The sequence below is a fragment of the Nicotiana tabacum genome, chromosome 17 (assembly GCF_000715075.1).
Source record: "Nicotiana tabacum cultivar K326 chromosome 17, ASM71507v2, whole genome shotgun sequence".
Classification (NCBI taxonomy): domain Eukaryota; kingdom Viridiplantae; phylum Streptophyta; class Magnoliopsida; order Solanales; family Solanaceae; genus Nicotiana; species Nicotiana tabacum.
Genome location: NC_134096.1, coordinates 117716509 through 117730815, shown reverse-complemented (window position 1 = coordinate 117730815; position 14307 = coordinate 117716509). Strand labels below are relative to the sequence as shown.

The following is a 14307-nucleotide window of genomic DNA, read 5'->3' as shown; positions in this document are numbered from 1 at the left end:
GGAAGCTTAGGGTCAACCAAATTATATAGAGAACCTGGTTCTCTATCAATTCCCACAGAACACACACAATAAGCGATAAGTAAATGACACAACAGAGTTTTACGTAGAAAACTCCCACCTCATGGGATTAAAAACTACGACTAACACTCGTAAGATTTCAAACTTCACTAACCGAACAATTTTTAGATTACAACCTATTGTAACCTAGGAATTAAACTCTTAATCCCTCACTCACTTGTAATAACTCTATTACAAGCCTCTTTGTAATAACTCTATTACAAAGCTCACAACTCGACTAACTCTAGCCAAGACACAAACACAAGGTTTATGATTTTACACATGGTTTCCTATACAATGTTTCTAACTAAGCTAAGTAGGAATTACAAGTGGATCACTTTAACAAAAGTACAATACAACTAAGGACATATAATAACATAGTGCTGGAAACTAGTCCTTCGTTCTGTTTGTCCTTTATTCTTGAAGCCTGGAAGTCACTTGCAAGATGACAACACGCTTGAGAGGAAACTCAATTGATTTTTAGATGTGCGATTTTGTGTTTTTCCTTTTCTTCATGTTAATAGTATCCAAGTGATGTCACTTGAATGATGCAAGTAAATATCTGGTACAAGGCATTCCCCATAAAGTGACTGTTGTACTGTTTGCATTGTTGCGTGTGTGCAAAGTAAATTTGCAGTGACTTTATAGCTGTGGGGAGTTGACTGGTATAGTCAGCAAGGGAACTAATGCCCATCTGTTCCATCTGTCATTTCTTTGACTCTAGTTGTTGGAACTTGTGCCCGACTTGAGACTTGTTGCTCTTGAGCAGTTTGAGGATGTATAATAGGTTCCCGATCTGGTTCTTCTCATAAAGTTTGTTAGATCATCAAAACACAAAAAGGCACATAACTTATCAATTTACCCCTTTTAGATGATGACAAACTTATAATTGAAGTTCCCCCTGGGAACCAGATCACCATACAATATTTTCGGTATTCCCCCCTGAGAGAACCTGTTCCCCCTTCGTCCCCCTCTCAATCTTCTTCCCCTTTTTAGCATCATAAAAAAGATTAATCATAAGTAATAAGCAAAAAAGAAGTCCAGCATGTTTAACTCATGCCACTTGTGTGAACACAAGTGTGGCAAAAAATAGAGCATAAGAGTATAACATGCATAGCAAAAAGACAAGATGCTCATTAATTATGAAGGAAAGGAGAACAGAAATAGTAGTACCATTGTTACATAATCATTCACAAAAAAACAACTTAAAAGTACCAGCCACAAAAATAACAAAAAGGAGGACCAAGGTAGGACAAACAATATTTAACTGGATACTGGGAAGGGAACTGCTTCAAGGAGCACTAGAAGGAGGAGGCAGGGATGAGGAGGCAAGTGTTCTGAGGAGAATATCCATTCGAGCATTTGCAGACACTTGTTCGCTAAGCACCCGCTCCTTCAGGTCCTCGACCTATTTTTTGAGATCTGTATTTTTCTTGCCCAGGCGAGCAACTCTGTACCTTGTGCACTACTGAAACCAGGTGCCTAATGGGCCTGACTAAGCTGGCCCTCAAGAACGGCATTCCGTGAATTCAACCTCCTTATATCCTCATTTGTAGCATTTTGAGCATCAATCAATTGAGAGATAGTGTAATTGATGCCAACCCCTCTTTTCTTATCAATGCACTCACATTCCTCCAAGGTGGTCTTTGAGAAGGTCTACTTGCGTGTTCCCACTTTTGCTTTTCCCAAGGGGACTTTGAAAAATTTTAAAACCTTAGTGAGGAGGAACCCATAGGGCAAACCATGATTACCATCCTTGAAGTCTGCCACTTTCTTCATATGCTCTATCATCAGACCAAGCATATTGATAGTGGTGTAGGCATCCAGCGCTTTCATGAGGAATAGATCTGCTTTTGAAGTAATGAAACGCCTTTCCGCACGGGGAAGCAAGACCTTATTCACCATCTCAAAAAAAATTGATACACTCGAAGGAGGGCCTTCTTGTACCCCCGTTCCCTTGCTGCACAACATCATCCTTCAGAATGGAACTTCTGAAATTGGGAGAACAAGTCCCCTCAATGGATGAGATCCCTTCAGTAGGCACTCCCAAAATGTTCCCTAACACAGCCTCGTCTATCACAAAATCTACTCTATTGACCTTCAAGCAGATGTTATCATCTTCCACTGTGAACATGTCTGCGTAGAAGCTACGCACCGCTTCCTCATACACCTTGGGGCTCTCATTGGTGAACAAGTGTGTCCACTTTTGAAACTCACAAATATCAACCACTTGAAGCATTCCTTTCATATCAAGAATGTCAGGGGGAAATGTTCTTCCCCGCAGTACCCTCCATTTTCTTAGGTTTTCTTCCATTTCACAGACTTTCTCACACTTTTCTCTTTTTTTGCAGACTTCTCAGACAATTTCTCACCAGACTTCTCAGACAAACTTTCACCAGACTTTTCAGACACATTTTCACCAGACTTTTCAGATACATTTTCACCAGACCTGTCTACCTCAATATTTTTCACTTCCACAGCTTTCACAAATAGCTCTCTCCTGGGCTTTGGAATCACACTTAAAGGACTTACGAATTAAGGAAGAAGGTTCCTCATTCACCTCTTCATAGTCAACATTAACAACAAGTGTTATAGGCACTTATTGCTCATTCACCAGCTTTCCCCCTTTCACCAGCCTCCTTATTTTCTTCTCATCTTTGTTTTTCTTCAGAATAGATTCAAGGGATTCCTTCTTTTGCAACCTAGTAGTGGGTCTTTTAGGAGTGGGTTCTTTGGGAACTGCCCTTCTACCCTAGACGCAAAGAAGATTGCTACAGACACATTGTCATAGACATCCTCACTGTTTTTATTTTCCTCTTCAGATAGAGATCTCATCTCAGGAAAGACAATGGTTAACAGCTCAACATCAAAGTGAGGACAAGGAGCAGGATCAGTACTAACCTGGGGCTCTTTTCAGGAGCAAGGAGTTTCATTCCAAGTAGGAGCAGAGGGATCCTCTTGGGCTGAGGGATCAGGTCCCTCATTTGGTTCCCCAGTAGTACTGATAGGTGACAAATTTTCAGAGGGCACCAGTTCCTTACCCTCATCCTTATAGCTTTCACCTTCCCCCTGAGACCCAATGGTCTCATTTTCACGCTCATACCCACTAACCAAACCTCCATCTACAACGATTAGTAACTTATTTTCAATGGCTTCTTGTTCATTCACCCCCAAGGTAGAATCAGAGGATACAAGAGGAACATTACCTGTAGGATTGGCAATATTCAGATCAAAGCTTGAAACGGGCGATGCTGAGTCTTCACTACTACAAAACACACTTTGTTGGGCTTCAGAACTCTCCCTAATATTCTGACTAGAAACTTCCTGACCCTCGTCTCCATCTACTATTTTGCCTTCTGCCATTTGGTTTTTGGAGGCAGAAGGGGAGGTTGCAGCAATGAAACGTTTATGGTTCTGAGACTTATGACTGCGGTGAGAACTAGAATTCAATTGGGTTGGAGAGGAAGTAGTAGGTGGTTATTGGTATGGTATGGGGTTTTGACTGGGTGACAAAGGGGACTCAAACTTTGAAGTTCTCAGACATAGTGAAGATTTGAAGTGAGGACACAAGAGTAAGAGTGTTTGCTTTAAGAGAGAAAAGGGAATTTTTGACTTTGATGTGAATAGTGAGGAAAGAGACAACGTTTGGGGGTTATTTAGAGGAAGTGAGGGACCGATTACAAAACGGGCATGAATTACTGGGTAGACGGGTCGTTTGGTAACATGTGTGACGTTTGAGTTCTAAAGAAATGAGAGATAAAGACTGATTTTTTAAATGACGTGGCACTTTTATAGTCGTTAAAAACGTGCATGAAAGTACAAGGGAACCGGGTTCCCTGACTTAATTTTGTAAATGTGAGCCTCATCCTTTTACATATATGTAATGTCATTAGTTGCTTGTTTGCTCTGTAGTTGTCATGCATGTCTACCTGTAACGGTATAAAGATGAGTTAGAACTTGCCAAAAATACTTTTTAGTTGTTTTACCTGTTCATTTCTTTTATAGCCAATCATTGAGGGACCAGGTTGCTCAGTTTAATTTTATCAACCCTAGTGCCAATCGATTCTTTTCAAAGTGCTCTCTGCTCAGTGCTTTGGTGAAGATATCTGCTACTTGGTCTTCTGTTTTGCAGAACTTCATGCAGATAAGACCATTTTCAACATTGTCTTTGATAAAATGATGTCGTACATCGATATTCTTTGTTCTCTTATGCTGAACCGGGTTCATTGTCATGTTTAGAGCACTGGTATTATCACACAGTAATGGAACGCAATCAGAAAATACACCAAAGTCCTCCAGTTGTTGCTTGATCCACAATAATTAAGCACAACAAGAGGCAACTGCCACATACTCAGCTTCTGCAGTTGAAGGAGCCACAGAGTTTTGTTTCCTTGTACCCTATGAAATCAAACATGATCCCAAAAAATGTGTCATGCCAGATGTACTTTTCTATCCACCAGATAACCAGTATAATCAGCATCAATATACCTAATTAAATTGAAATTATCCCTTAAAGGATAGTAGAGAACCATGTCATCCGTTCCTTTAAGATACCTTAGAATCCTCTTGGCAGCTTTAAGATGAGATTCCTTTGGAATGGATTGAAATCTAGTACATACTCCCATACTGAATACAATATCAGGTCTACTAGCTGTAAGATACAAGAGTGAACCAATGATGCCTCTGTACATGGTTCCGTTCACAGGAGAACCAAGTTCATCCAAGTCCAGACGGGTGGTAGTGGTAATAGGAGTATCAATGGTTTTTGAACTTTCCATCTCAACTCTCTTCAGGAGCTCTTTAATGTACTTCTGCTGGCTTATCATCATTCCCTTAGGGGTTTGCTTAACTTGCAACCCTAAGAAAAAATTTAATTCCTCCATCATGCTCATTTCAAACTTGCTTCCCATAAGCTTTGTAAACTCCTCACATAAGGAGTAATTTGTTGTACCAAAAATGATATCGTCAACATAAACTTGCACAATGAGCAGGTTCCTTCCCCGTTTCTTCAGAAATAGGGTGTTGTCAATTTTTCCTCTTGTAACACTATTTTTAAGAAACAAACTTGGACAACCTTTCATACCATGCACGAGGGGCCTGCTTCAGTCCATATAATGCCTTGTCAAGTTTGAATACATGTTCAGGATGTTCATGACACTCAAACCCAGGTGGTTGTTTGACGAAGAGTTCTTCCTTTAAATATCCATTCAGAAATGCACTTTTGACATCCATTTAGAACAATTTGAATTCCATATAAGATGCAAAAGCAATGAGAATTCTGATGGCTTACATTCGAGCAACTGGAGCAAAAGTTTCATCATAGTTGATCCATTCTTCTTGATTGCAGCCTTGAACTACTAACCTGGCCTTATTTCTTGTTGTATTCCCAAATTCATTAAGCTTGTTTCTGAATACCCACCCGGTTCCTATGACTGTTATATCTGAGGGTCGAGGGACTAGGTGCCATACACGGTTCCTCTCAAATTGATGAAGTTCATCTTGCATAACAGTAATCCAGTCAAAATCTTTCAACACTTCCTTGATATTTTTAGGCTCAATTTGATAAAGGAAAGCTGAGAAGGCAACCCAGTTTCTTATCTTTGATCTGGTTAGAATTCCTGAATAAAGAGGAGTGATCACATTTTGGAGAGGATGTGAACTTTTATGCTTCTAGTTAGACACCTGAATCTCATTGTGGAAAGATCCAGGTTCCTCAGAATGGGATCCATTGGTGGCATCTATGGATGGGTGAGTACCACTTCTCTACTCAGTATCAGGAGTTTCTTGCACGACATCAGCAACTTTATCCTCTGCTTCAGTTATTGTGATGGAGGAACCAGGTTCTTCTGCACCAAGTGAGGGTTCTGTTGTATTTTCTTCGTTGAATTCCTTGAATTGGCTCATCAATTATGCCTTTCCATTTTCCATATCAGTGACTTCTCCAGGATCCTTCAACTTCTGTTTGTCTTGATCAATCTTATCATGTGAATTTTCCCTACATCGGTGGTGTGGTTCATCAAAGATTCCATGTATGCTTTCTTCAACACATTGAGAGATTTTGTTGAAGACCTTGTATACTTTCCTTTGTGAGGAATATCCAAGAAAGATTCCTTCATCACTTTTGGCGTCAAATTTAAGCGTCCTTACCATTATTGAGATCGAAGCATTTGCATCCAAACATTCTTAGGTGAGTTAGCTTGGGCTTCCTTCCGTTTAGCAATTCATATGGAGTTTTTTTCAGGAGGGACCTGATCATGCACCTGTTCACCAAGTAGCAAGCAGTGTTGACTGCCTCTGCCCAGAAACCTTTTGCTATGCCACTGTCAATTAGTATAGTTCTTGACATGTCTTGAAGAGTTCTATTTTTCCTCTCCACAATACTATTTTATTGGGGTGTTCTGGGAGCTGAAAAAATGTGACTTATGCCATTTTCAGCACAGAATTCGTCTAATTTTGCATTGTCGAACTCTGTGCCATGATCGGACCTTATACTTATAACAATTTGGCTCATCTTCACTTGAATCTACTTCACAAATGCAACAAAGACTGGAAAGGTTTCATCCTTAGTTCTGAGAAATAAGGTCCATGTAAATCTGGAGTAGTCGTCAACTATGACAAAGATGTACTTCTTTCATCCTCTACTTGGCACCCTCATAGGTCCGCATAGATCCATATGGATAACATCAAGTGGCATTGAGGTGCTTACTTTATTCTTGGGCTTGAAAGAAGACCTAACTTTCTTTCCTCTTATACAAGCATCACACACCTTGTGATCTTTGAACCTTGACTTGGGCAGCCCATGGACCAGGTCCTTCTTGACCAACTTGTTCAACAATGAAAAGCTTTCATGTTCCAATATTCTATGCCGCAACACAGCATCATCATCAACAGCACTCGGACATATAAGATCCCCATTGTGCAAGGACTCAAAATCAACAACATAGATATTTTTAAATCTTTTTGCCAACATAACCACTTCACCAGTCACGAGATTTGTGACTGTGTAGGTTTTTGATAAAAAAATTCAACTTCGTTTCCTTTGTCGAAGATTTGAGAGACACTTAGTAGGCCATATCTCAAGCCATTCCCGTAGTACACATTCTTAATTCAATGAGTGAGCGTCTTCCCAATTCTTTCTACTCCCGAAATGTATCCCTTTTTGCCATTGCCAAAGGACACACTCCCTCCTTGCAGGGCTTTGAATGAAAGAAAATCATCAATGCTTCCAGTCATATGCTTAGAGCGGCCACTATCCATATACCATTTTTGGATATTTTTTTGCACTGCTCTCTGCACAAGAAAATCAAGGATTAGGCTTAGAAACCCAACCCAAACAAGTTTGGGTCCCTTGTAGTGAGGAAAATAGAGAATTAAACTTCTTTTTGTCCAAGGAGGCAATACACATTTTTTAATGGAGGAAACAGGTTCCTTGGCACTAGTTACCTCTTCAACAAAAATCTTGTTTTTGTGTTGGGACTGTATTCTAGCCTTACAGTTTTCTTTAAAGTGTCCAGTGTTGCCATAGTGAGTGCAAGGCCAGTTATCAGGGACAGTAACATACTTGCTATGCGGATTGTAGGGAGTCCTTTCCTTTTGGCACCCGACTCTCTACACGTTCCCACCATGCTTGTATACATGGTAGTGATTGTATCAGAGGACCAGGTTCACTTTAGAAATTTTTCTAGGTCATTTTTAACTCTACCTAGATCTTTTTGAAGTTGTGTGTTTCTTTCAAGTTCAGCACACAGACTAGATTTCACAGATTTGAGTTCATTTTCAAGATTAATGTGTGCCTCACTTGCAACTTCTTTTCCCTTTTGGCTGTTCCCAGAACTGTTTCACTTTTTTAGTTCCTCGGTTTTTTCTTTTAGATCCACAACTACTACTAACATGTCATCTCTCTCATGTTCTACATTTTCAGTTTTTTCAGTCATTACATTTTTTTCTTTCTTTAGAACCTCGATAGTTTCTTTTAGGTCAACCACTACAACTACCAGATCATCTATCTCATGTTCTATCTCTTCTAGTTCCACAGTTAATGCATTTTTTTTATCATTTATAAGACTATGATAAGCATTAATTAAAACATTTTCCAAAGATATAAGCTTTTTCTGAGAGTAAGACTTCAAATTTCTTTGATCATCATCATCATCATCAGCTTCATTATCGTCTAATTTTGCCATCAGGGCAAAGATAGTGTCATATTCAGCTGCTTCACTTTCAACTGCCATCATGGAGGTGTCACTTTGTTCATCATCTTCTCCAGATTCACTAGAAGAATCTCCCCATACAGTAAGAGCTTGTTTCACAACATTGTCAGTAACATCTTTTCTCTTGAATCTTTTGTCGGGAATCGGGTTCCTCTTGTCTGCCTTGTCTGTGTTGTACTTGTACTGATCTTGCTTGAGGAGAGGAAAGTCCTTGATGAAGTGTCCTAGCTTCCCACATTTATGATATAAGTCATAACCTCTTGGCTTGGTGTAGCTACCCCTTTTTGGAATGCCTCCATTCCTGCGAACCATTTTCTGAAATCGCTTCGTCAGGTAGGCCATGTCAGCATCGCCTTGAGGACTAGGTTCTTCTCCTTTTTGGGATCTCTACTTTCATGGTCCTTTTTCTTCTTCATTTCATTAGTCTTCAGATTACCAACGAGTTCATCAATGGTCAATTTTTCCAGATCCTTTGCCTCCGTGATAGCATTTACTTTGCTTTCCCAGGAACCAGGTAATACACTAAGTATTTTCCTAAAAAGTGTGTTTCTTGGAATGATCTCTCCTAGAGAGTGGAGCTCGATGATGATAGAGGTGAATCGAGTGTGCATGTTCTGAATGGACTAATCATCATTCATCGTGAAGAGTTCATACTCAGTGGTGATCATGTCGATTTTTGACTGCTTGACTTGAGTTGTTCCCTCATGTGCTGTTTGGAGAGCTTCCCAGATCTCCTTGGCAGATTGACATGCAGAGATTCTGTTGTACTCGTCTGGTCCAATACCATATACGAGGATCTTTTTTGCTCGGAAGTTCTTCTCTATGGATTTTCGGTCAGCATCGTTGTACTCCTTCCTTGTCTTTGGAACTGTCACTACTGGCTTGCCAATAGTTTTCATGGGAACGAAGGGTCCATCGCAGATAACATCTCAGAGCTCTGAATCTTCAGCCATGATAAAATCATGCATCCTTGTCTTCCACCATCCGTAGTATTGTCCATTGAATCTTGGTGGTCTGTAGGTTGATTGACCTTCTTCAAAGTTTGGTGGAGTATCCATTTGGATCCTTTCTAGGTGTTAGCCTGATAGAAAGAGATTGCTCTTAAACTAATTGATGGAAGCTTAGGGTTCACAAAACTATATAGAGAACCTGGTTCTCTATCAGTTCCCACATAACACACAATAAGAGATAAGTAAATGACACAACAGAGTATTACATAAAAAACTTCCAGCTCACGGGATTAAAAACCATGACCTACACTCATAAGATTTTAACTTCACTAACCGAGCAACTTCAGATTACAACCTGTTGTAGCCTAGGAATTAAACTCTTAATCCCTTACTCACTTGTAATAACTCTATTACAAGCCTCTTTGTAATAACTCTATTACAAATCTCACAACTCAATTAACTCTAGCCAAGACACAAATACAAGGTTTATGGTTTTACAAATGGTTTTCTACACAATGCTTCTAACTAAGATAAGTAGGAATTACAAGTAGATTACTTTAACAAAAGTACAATACAACTAAGGACATATAATAACACAGTGTTAGAAACTGGTCCTTCGTTTTGTTTCTTCTTTGTTCTTGAAGCCTGGAAGTCACTTGCAAGATGGCAACACACTTGAGAGGAAACTCAATTGATTTTTAGATGTGTGAGTGTGTGTTTTTCCTTTGCTTCATGTTAATAGTATCCAAGTTATGTCACTTGGATGATGCAAGCAAATATCTGGTACATGGCATTCCCGATAAAGTGAGTGATGCACTGTTTGCATTGTTGTGTGTGTGCAGAGGAACAGTTACAGCGACTTTACAGCTGTGGGGAGTTGACTGGTACAGTTAGCAAGGGAACTGATGTCCATATGTTCCCTCTATCGTTTCTTTGATTCTAGTTGTTGGAACGTGTGCCCGACTTGAGACTTGTTATTTTTGAGCATTTTGAGGATGTGTAACAAGTTTACGATCTGGTTCTTATCATAAAGCTTGTTAGATCATCAAAACACAAAAAGGCACATAACTTATCAAGTTGGCATTCTTTACGTGGACCACGGTAAGCTTCTTGACATTCATCAAAAAAATTTAAGCCACTGTATGGTTAAGGACTTTTATAAACCGCGTTAAATAAATTTATAGTACACCTGATATGCTTCTCTTGAACCGAGGGTCTATCGGAAACAATATCTTTACCTTCACAAGGTAAGTGTAAGGCTACGTATGATTAACCTCTCCAAACCTCACTTGTGGGACTATGTTGGGTTTGTTGTTGTTGTACACCTTATATGAGACATTATATTTGTTTAACTGTAATGACACGCATTGTAGCTTCTTTACAATCTGATTCCATGATTTTGGACCACAATACAACTTAAATTTCTCTAATTGTTTTCCTTTAGGATTCTTAAGCACAATTTTTAATTAATTAGCTAGTGTAGTAATTAATTTGGTTTTGGTTGTTATTTTGAGCAGTACACGTATGGGTTGGATTCTTGCTTTCATCGAAATACAGTAGACATTGTCACAAGGATTGTGTACATTTCCTTTGTGGATATGTCACACTGCCTTTATATGCTCTCGTCTCCCAGGTTCATAGATACATTGACAAATGACAAACCAACCCACTCTATCGTATAAGTAAAAAAAAAAAAATTAATTTTAATTTTCAAGCTAATATTTGATTAAGTTGTGTATAATTTCCTTTTCTTTTGGAACAGATGTGAACTAAAATTAAAAAGTGTGTTTTCACTGATGGGATGATTAGAGGGCTAAGAAGATGGCAAGCACAAGCAAAGAAAAACTTGGCTCAAAGAAATAGTAATTACTTGGCATCAACTTCTTTGGATATGTCACCATCTTTTGGTGCATACTGCAGTGTCTTTGGAAATTCCACCATCTTTTAGAACTTCTTTGGACACTCCCATTTGAAAATAATGAAGATTTAAAGAGCTAGGCAACTTGTTTTATATTTATCTTGAACTTTAAGTATGCTTTCTTCTCCAATTGATTATATTGATGGGAACATTGTTTTGCTAGTATATAAGAAATTTAAGTGCCCATTTAGAAGGATAGATGACTATTACCCTTTACGCTATATATACATGATTCTCTACGGTGGCGGAGGGAGAGTATAACTTACGGGCTCGGCCGTACCCAGTAGCTTTCGTTCAAACCATGTATTTGTCTTAAGAAATTCATTGAGCATGTATAAATTATTAATTTAGAACTCAATAACTTAAAAGATTTAAAATTCCGAACCCATAAGTTTCAAATCCTGCATCCGCCTCTGATTCTATATATATATATATATATATATATATATATATATATATATATATATATATATATATATTGATAATAATAAGGACCGACTGAGTCCATTCTAACATATTTGGTTTTGAATTGTGAAGAAAGTTGAGGTGGTCTACATAGAGCCTAGCTAGTTTCTTCCCTGATTGTTGAAAATCATGTAATCGACGTGCTATGATCTTATACATAAATAATCTGATTAATTTGTTAAGAGCACTTCTCAAATAATTCTGTGTGTTCACATTTAAAGTTGACTTGAACATATAATTTCGAATCTCATCTTGTTTATATATATGTCTCATGTTAGTAAGTCTCTGTACATAAGATAACTGAAAATGTCATAAAAATCAATTTACTCCTGACCGAGTAATTATAAGATGCGAAAAGAGATGCAGGACAATATCCCTACACCATCCCAGCGTGCAATATGCAAATCATAGTATTAAAACTTTGAAATCTCTAGATTTCTTAAATATTTATGACCAGCTAGATTTCGATCTTTCTCTGTTAATTATGATAGAAGAAAATCTAACAGCCGACATGGAGAAAAAGGAATTTGGCGGTGATATTAATATTAGTCAAATTTATTCTTGTCATAAAAGAAGGATTTGTTGGTTGAAAAATAATTATACAATTAGATTACTTATTAGGTAATTATAAGTAAATTTTAATAAATACTAGCAGGTAACTTGAAAAAACTAATAATTAACGTGTTATCACATGTTAAAATTAAAATTTACTAATATCGTGATTATTAGTATTATAAATTAAATCCATATGCATTTCCGATTGTACCTTGTTATTAGGGAATACTCCAACGTAAGTAAAGTGAATGCTCCAATTTTTTAAAGTAAAACTTATTTTGGATCAAAATTATTTTGGGTAAAACAAAAAGCTACTAAAAGTGATCATCACAATCAAATGAAGTAGTCAATTGGAATAGAAAAGTAGTTTGTGACGTATTTTACACGTAGGCAATAGTAAGTGTGACGCCCACTATTACATCACAGCCGTTGACGTTAGTCTCCCGCTTCCAACTGTATATATTCCACTCTGACCTGCGCCTCACTTCCCTCTCCCCCTTCATTCGGCCTCGGTCCTGCCATTTATCAATACCAAGAATCAAACTACCCCTACAGGCAGCGGCAGCGGAAGCGGAGGCATGAGCTCCTCCTCCGCCACCAAGAACGGCGGCGGCTCCACCAGTCGTGGATCACAGCCTAGTGAGAGTAACATGAATACGAGGTTGGCGAACTTGGTCGCGGAAAATGCGATAATCGTGGTAGCCACACGTGGGTGCTGCATGTGCCTTGTCGTGAAGCATTTGCTGCTGGGTTTGGGAGTAAACCCTACTATTTTCGAAATCGATGCAGAGGAAGAAGCCGCCGTGTTGGAGGAGCTGTCGAGAATTGACGGTGGCGGCGGTCAGGAGAAGTTGCCGGCGGTGTTTGTAGGAGGGAAATTGTTAGGAGGGGTAGAAAGAGTGATGGAGACTCACATTTCGGGTGAATTAGTTCCCTTGCTTAAAAAAGCTGGAGCCTTATGGCTTTGACTTTTACTCATTCTTAATTCTCTGTCTTTCGTGTTTATTGACAAAAAATCTAGGAATCTTTTGGGTGGTAACAAAAAAAAAAAGCAAAGAGAAGAAGAATATCCATTTTTATCTTTCTATGATTTTGAGTAATCCTTAATGTGGTGTATTTTGCAGTTCCTCACCACCATTTTTCCTCACTAATTAAGAACTTCTTTTTTGGTCATGAGATGACATTAAAATTCATGTTAGCATGAACATTCCAAACAAGAGGAAAAAGGCGAAAATTAAAGTACACAGTTAACGATCAAATAAGGCATTAACTATTTCGGTTGGAAAACAATTGTATGAATACAAAAATATAAGTTCTTAGAATTTTAATGAGAAGTTTAATGCCAATCCATGAAGATCAGTTGTTAGTGTCAAAGTTAGGAATATGTCACTATGTAGATTTTGTATATAATCCCATTTACCGTGAGTCTACTTTGACACTTAATTTGTTATAAAGGAATCCAAAGTGGACTAAAGAAAAAATTTGGATACAATTTTGCTGCCTCGCAATAAGCTGATCCACATGAGTTATAATTGACGGCGGAAAAGAAAGGAGGGGAAAAAGAAAAAGAAACAAGGAAAAAAGAAATAAAAAATAGAGCGAGAAAGTTAATTAACGAACCGTTGCTCTATAGACATATTCTTTTTGGACAAGCGTTATATCTACGTATATATGGCAACGGTTGCAATTGATACAATAGTTTTATTGATAAAATGTTTTAATAGTCCAATAATCTTTATGCAAGGGTTAAAACCGTTACAACTACTTAAATATTGGTCTAAAATTCAGTAAAATTAGTATATTTCTTTGTTCCTGCAGTACTTTTAATTATTAGCTCATTTTTGCTTGCAATATTTAAGAGTCAAATGTTCAGGTAAACAACCAGAATCATTAAAAAATATTCTAACCAGAGCGAAAAATCTACCCCTCATAATTTAATTAGTTGATTTTCTTATCATTAATATCAACTGTCTTCTTGGAGATCAAGTTAATTAGTTACGTGTATAATTGGTTTAAGTATAACATATTAAACAACTACTGTCAGCAAAAACCAACTACTGATCATAAAATGCCTCAAGGAAGATTTGTCGATCTCAGTAGTAGTATTAATTCAATAGTTGACTCATGACCGTAAACGGTCAATATAATTACG

General features: G+C 38.1%; 1 protein-coding gene and 1 pseudogene across 1 annotated transcript; both read left to right on the top strand.

Moving 5' to 3' along the window:
* The window catches only part of LOC107811160 (MLO-like protein 6), a 71796-nt pseudogene extending 60606 nt beyond the window's left edge, over window positions 1-11190 (top strand).
* Window positions 11191-12733: 1543 nt separating this feature from the next.
* Window positions 12734-13123, top strand: LOC107811165 (glutaredoxin-C9-like). Its single transcript, XM_016636042.2, has one exon. The coding sequence runs from the start codon at window positions 12734-12736 to the stop codon at window positions 13121-13123; it is 390 nt and encodes a 129-aa protein (XP_016491528.1).
* Window positions 13124-14307: the final 1184 nt, after the last annotated feature.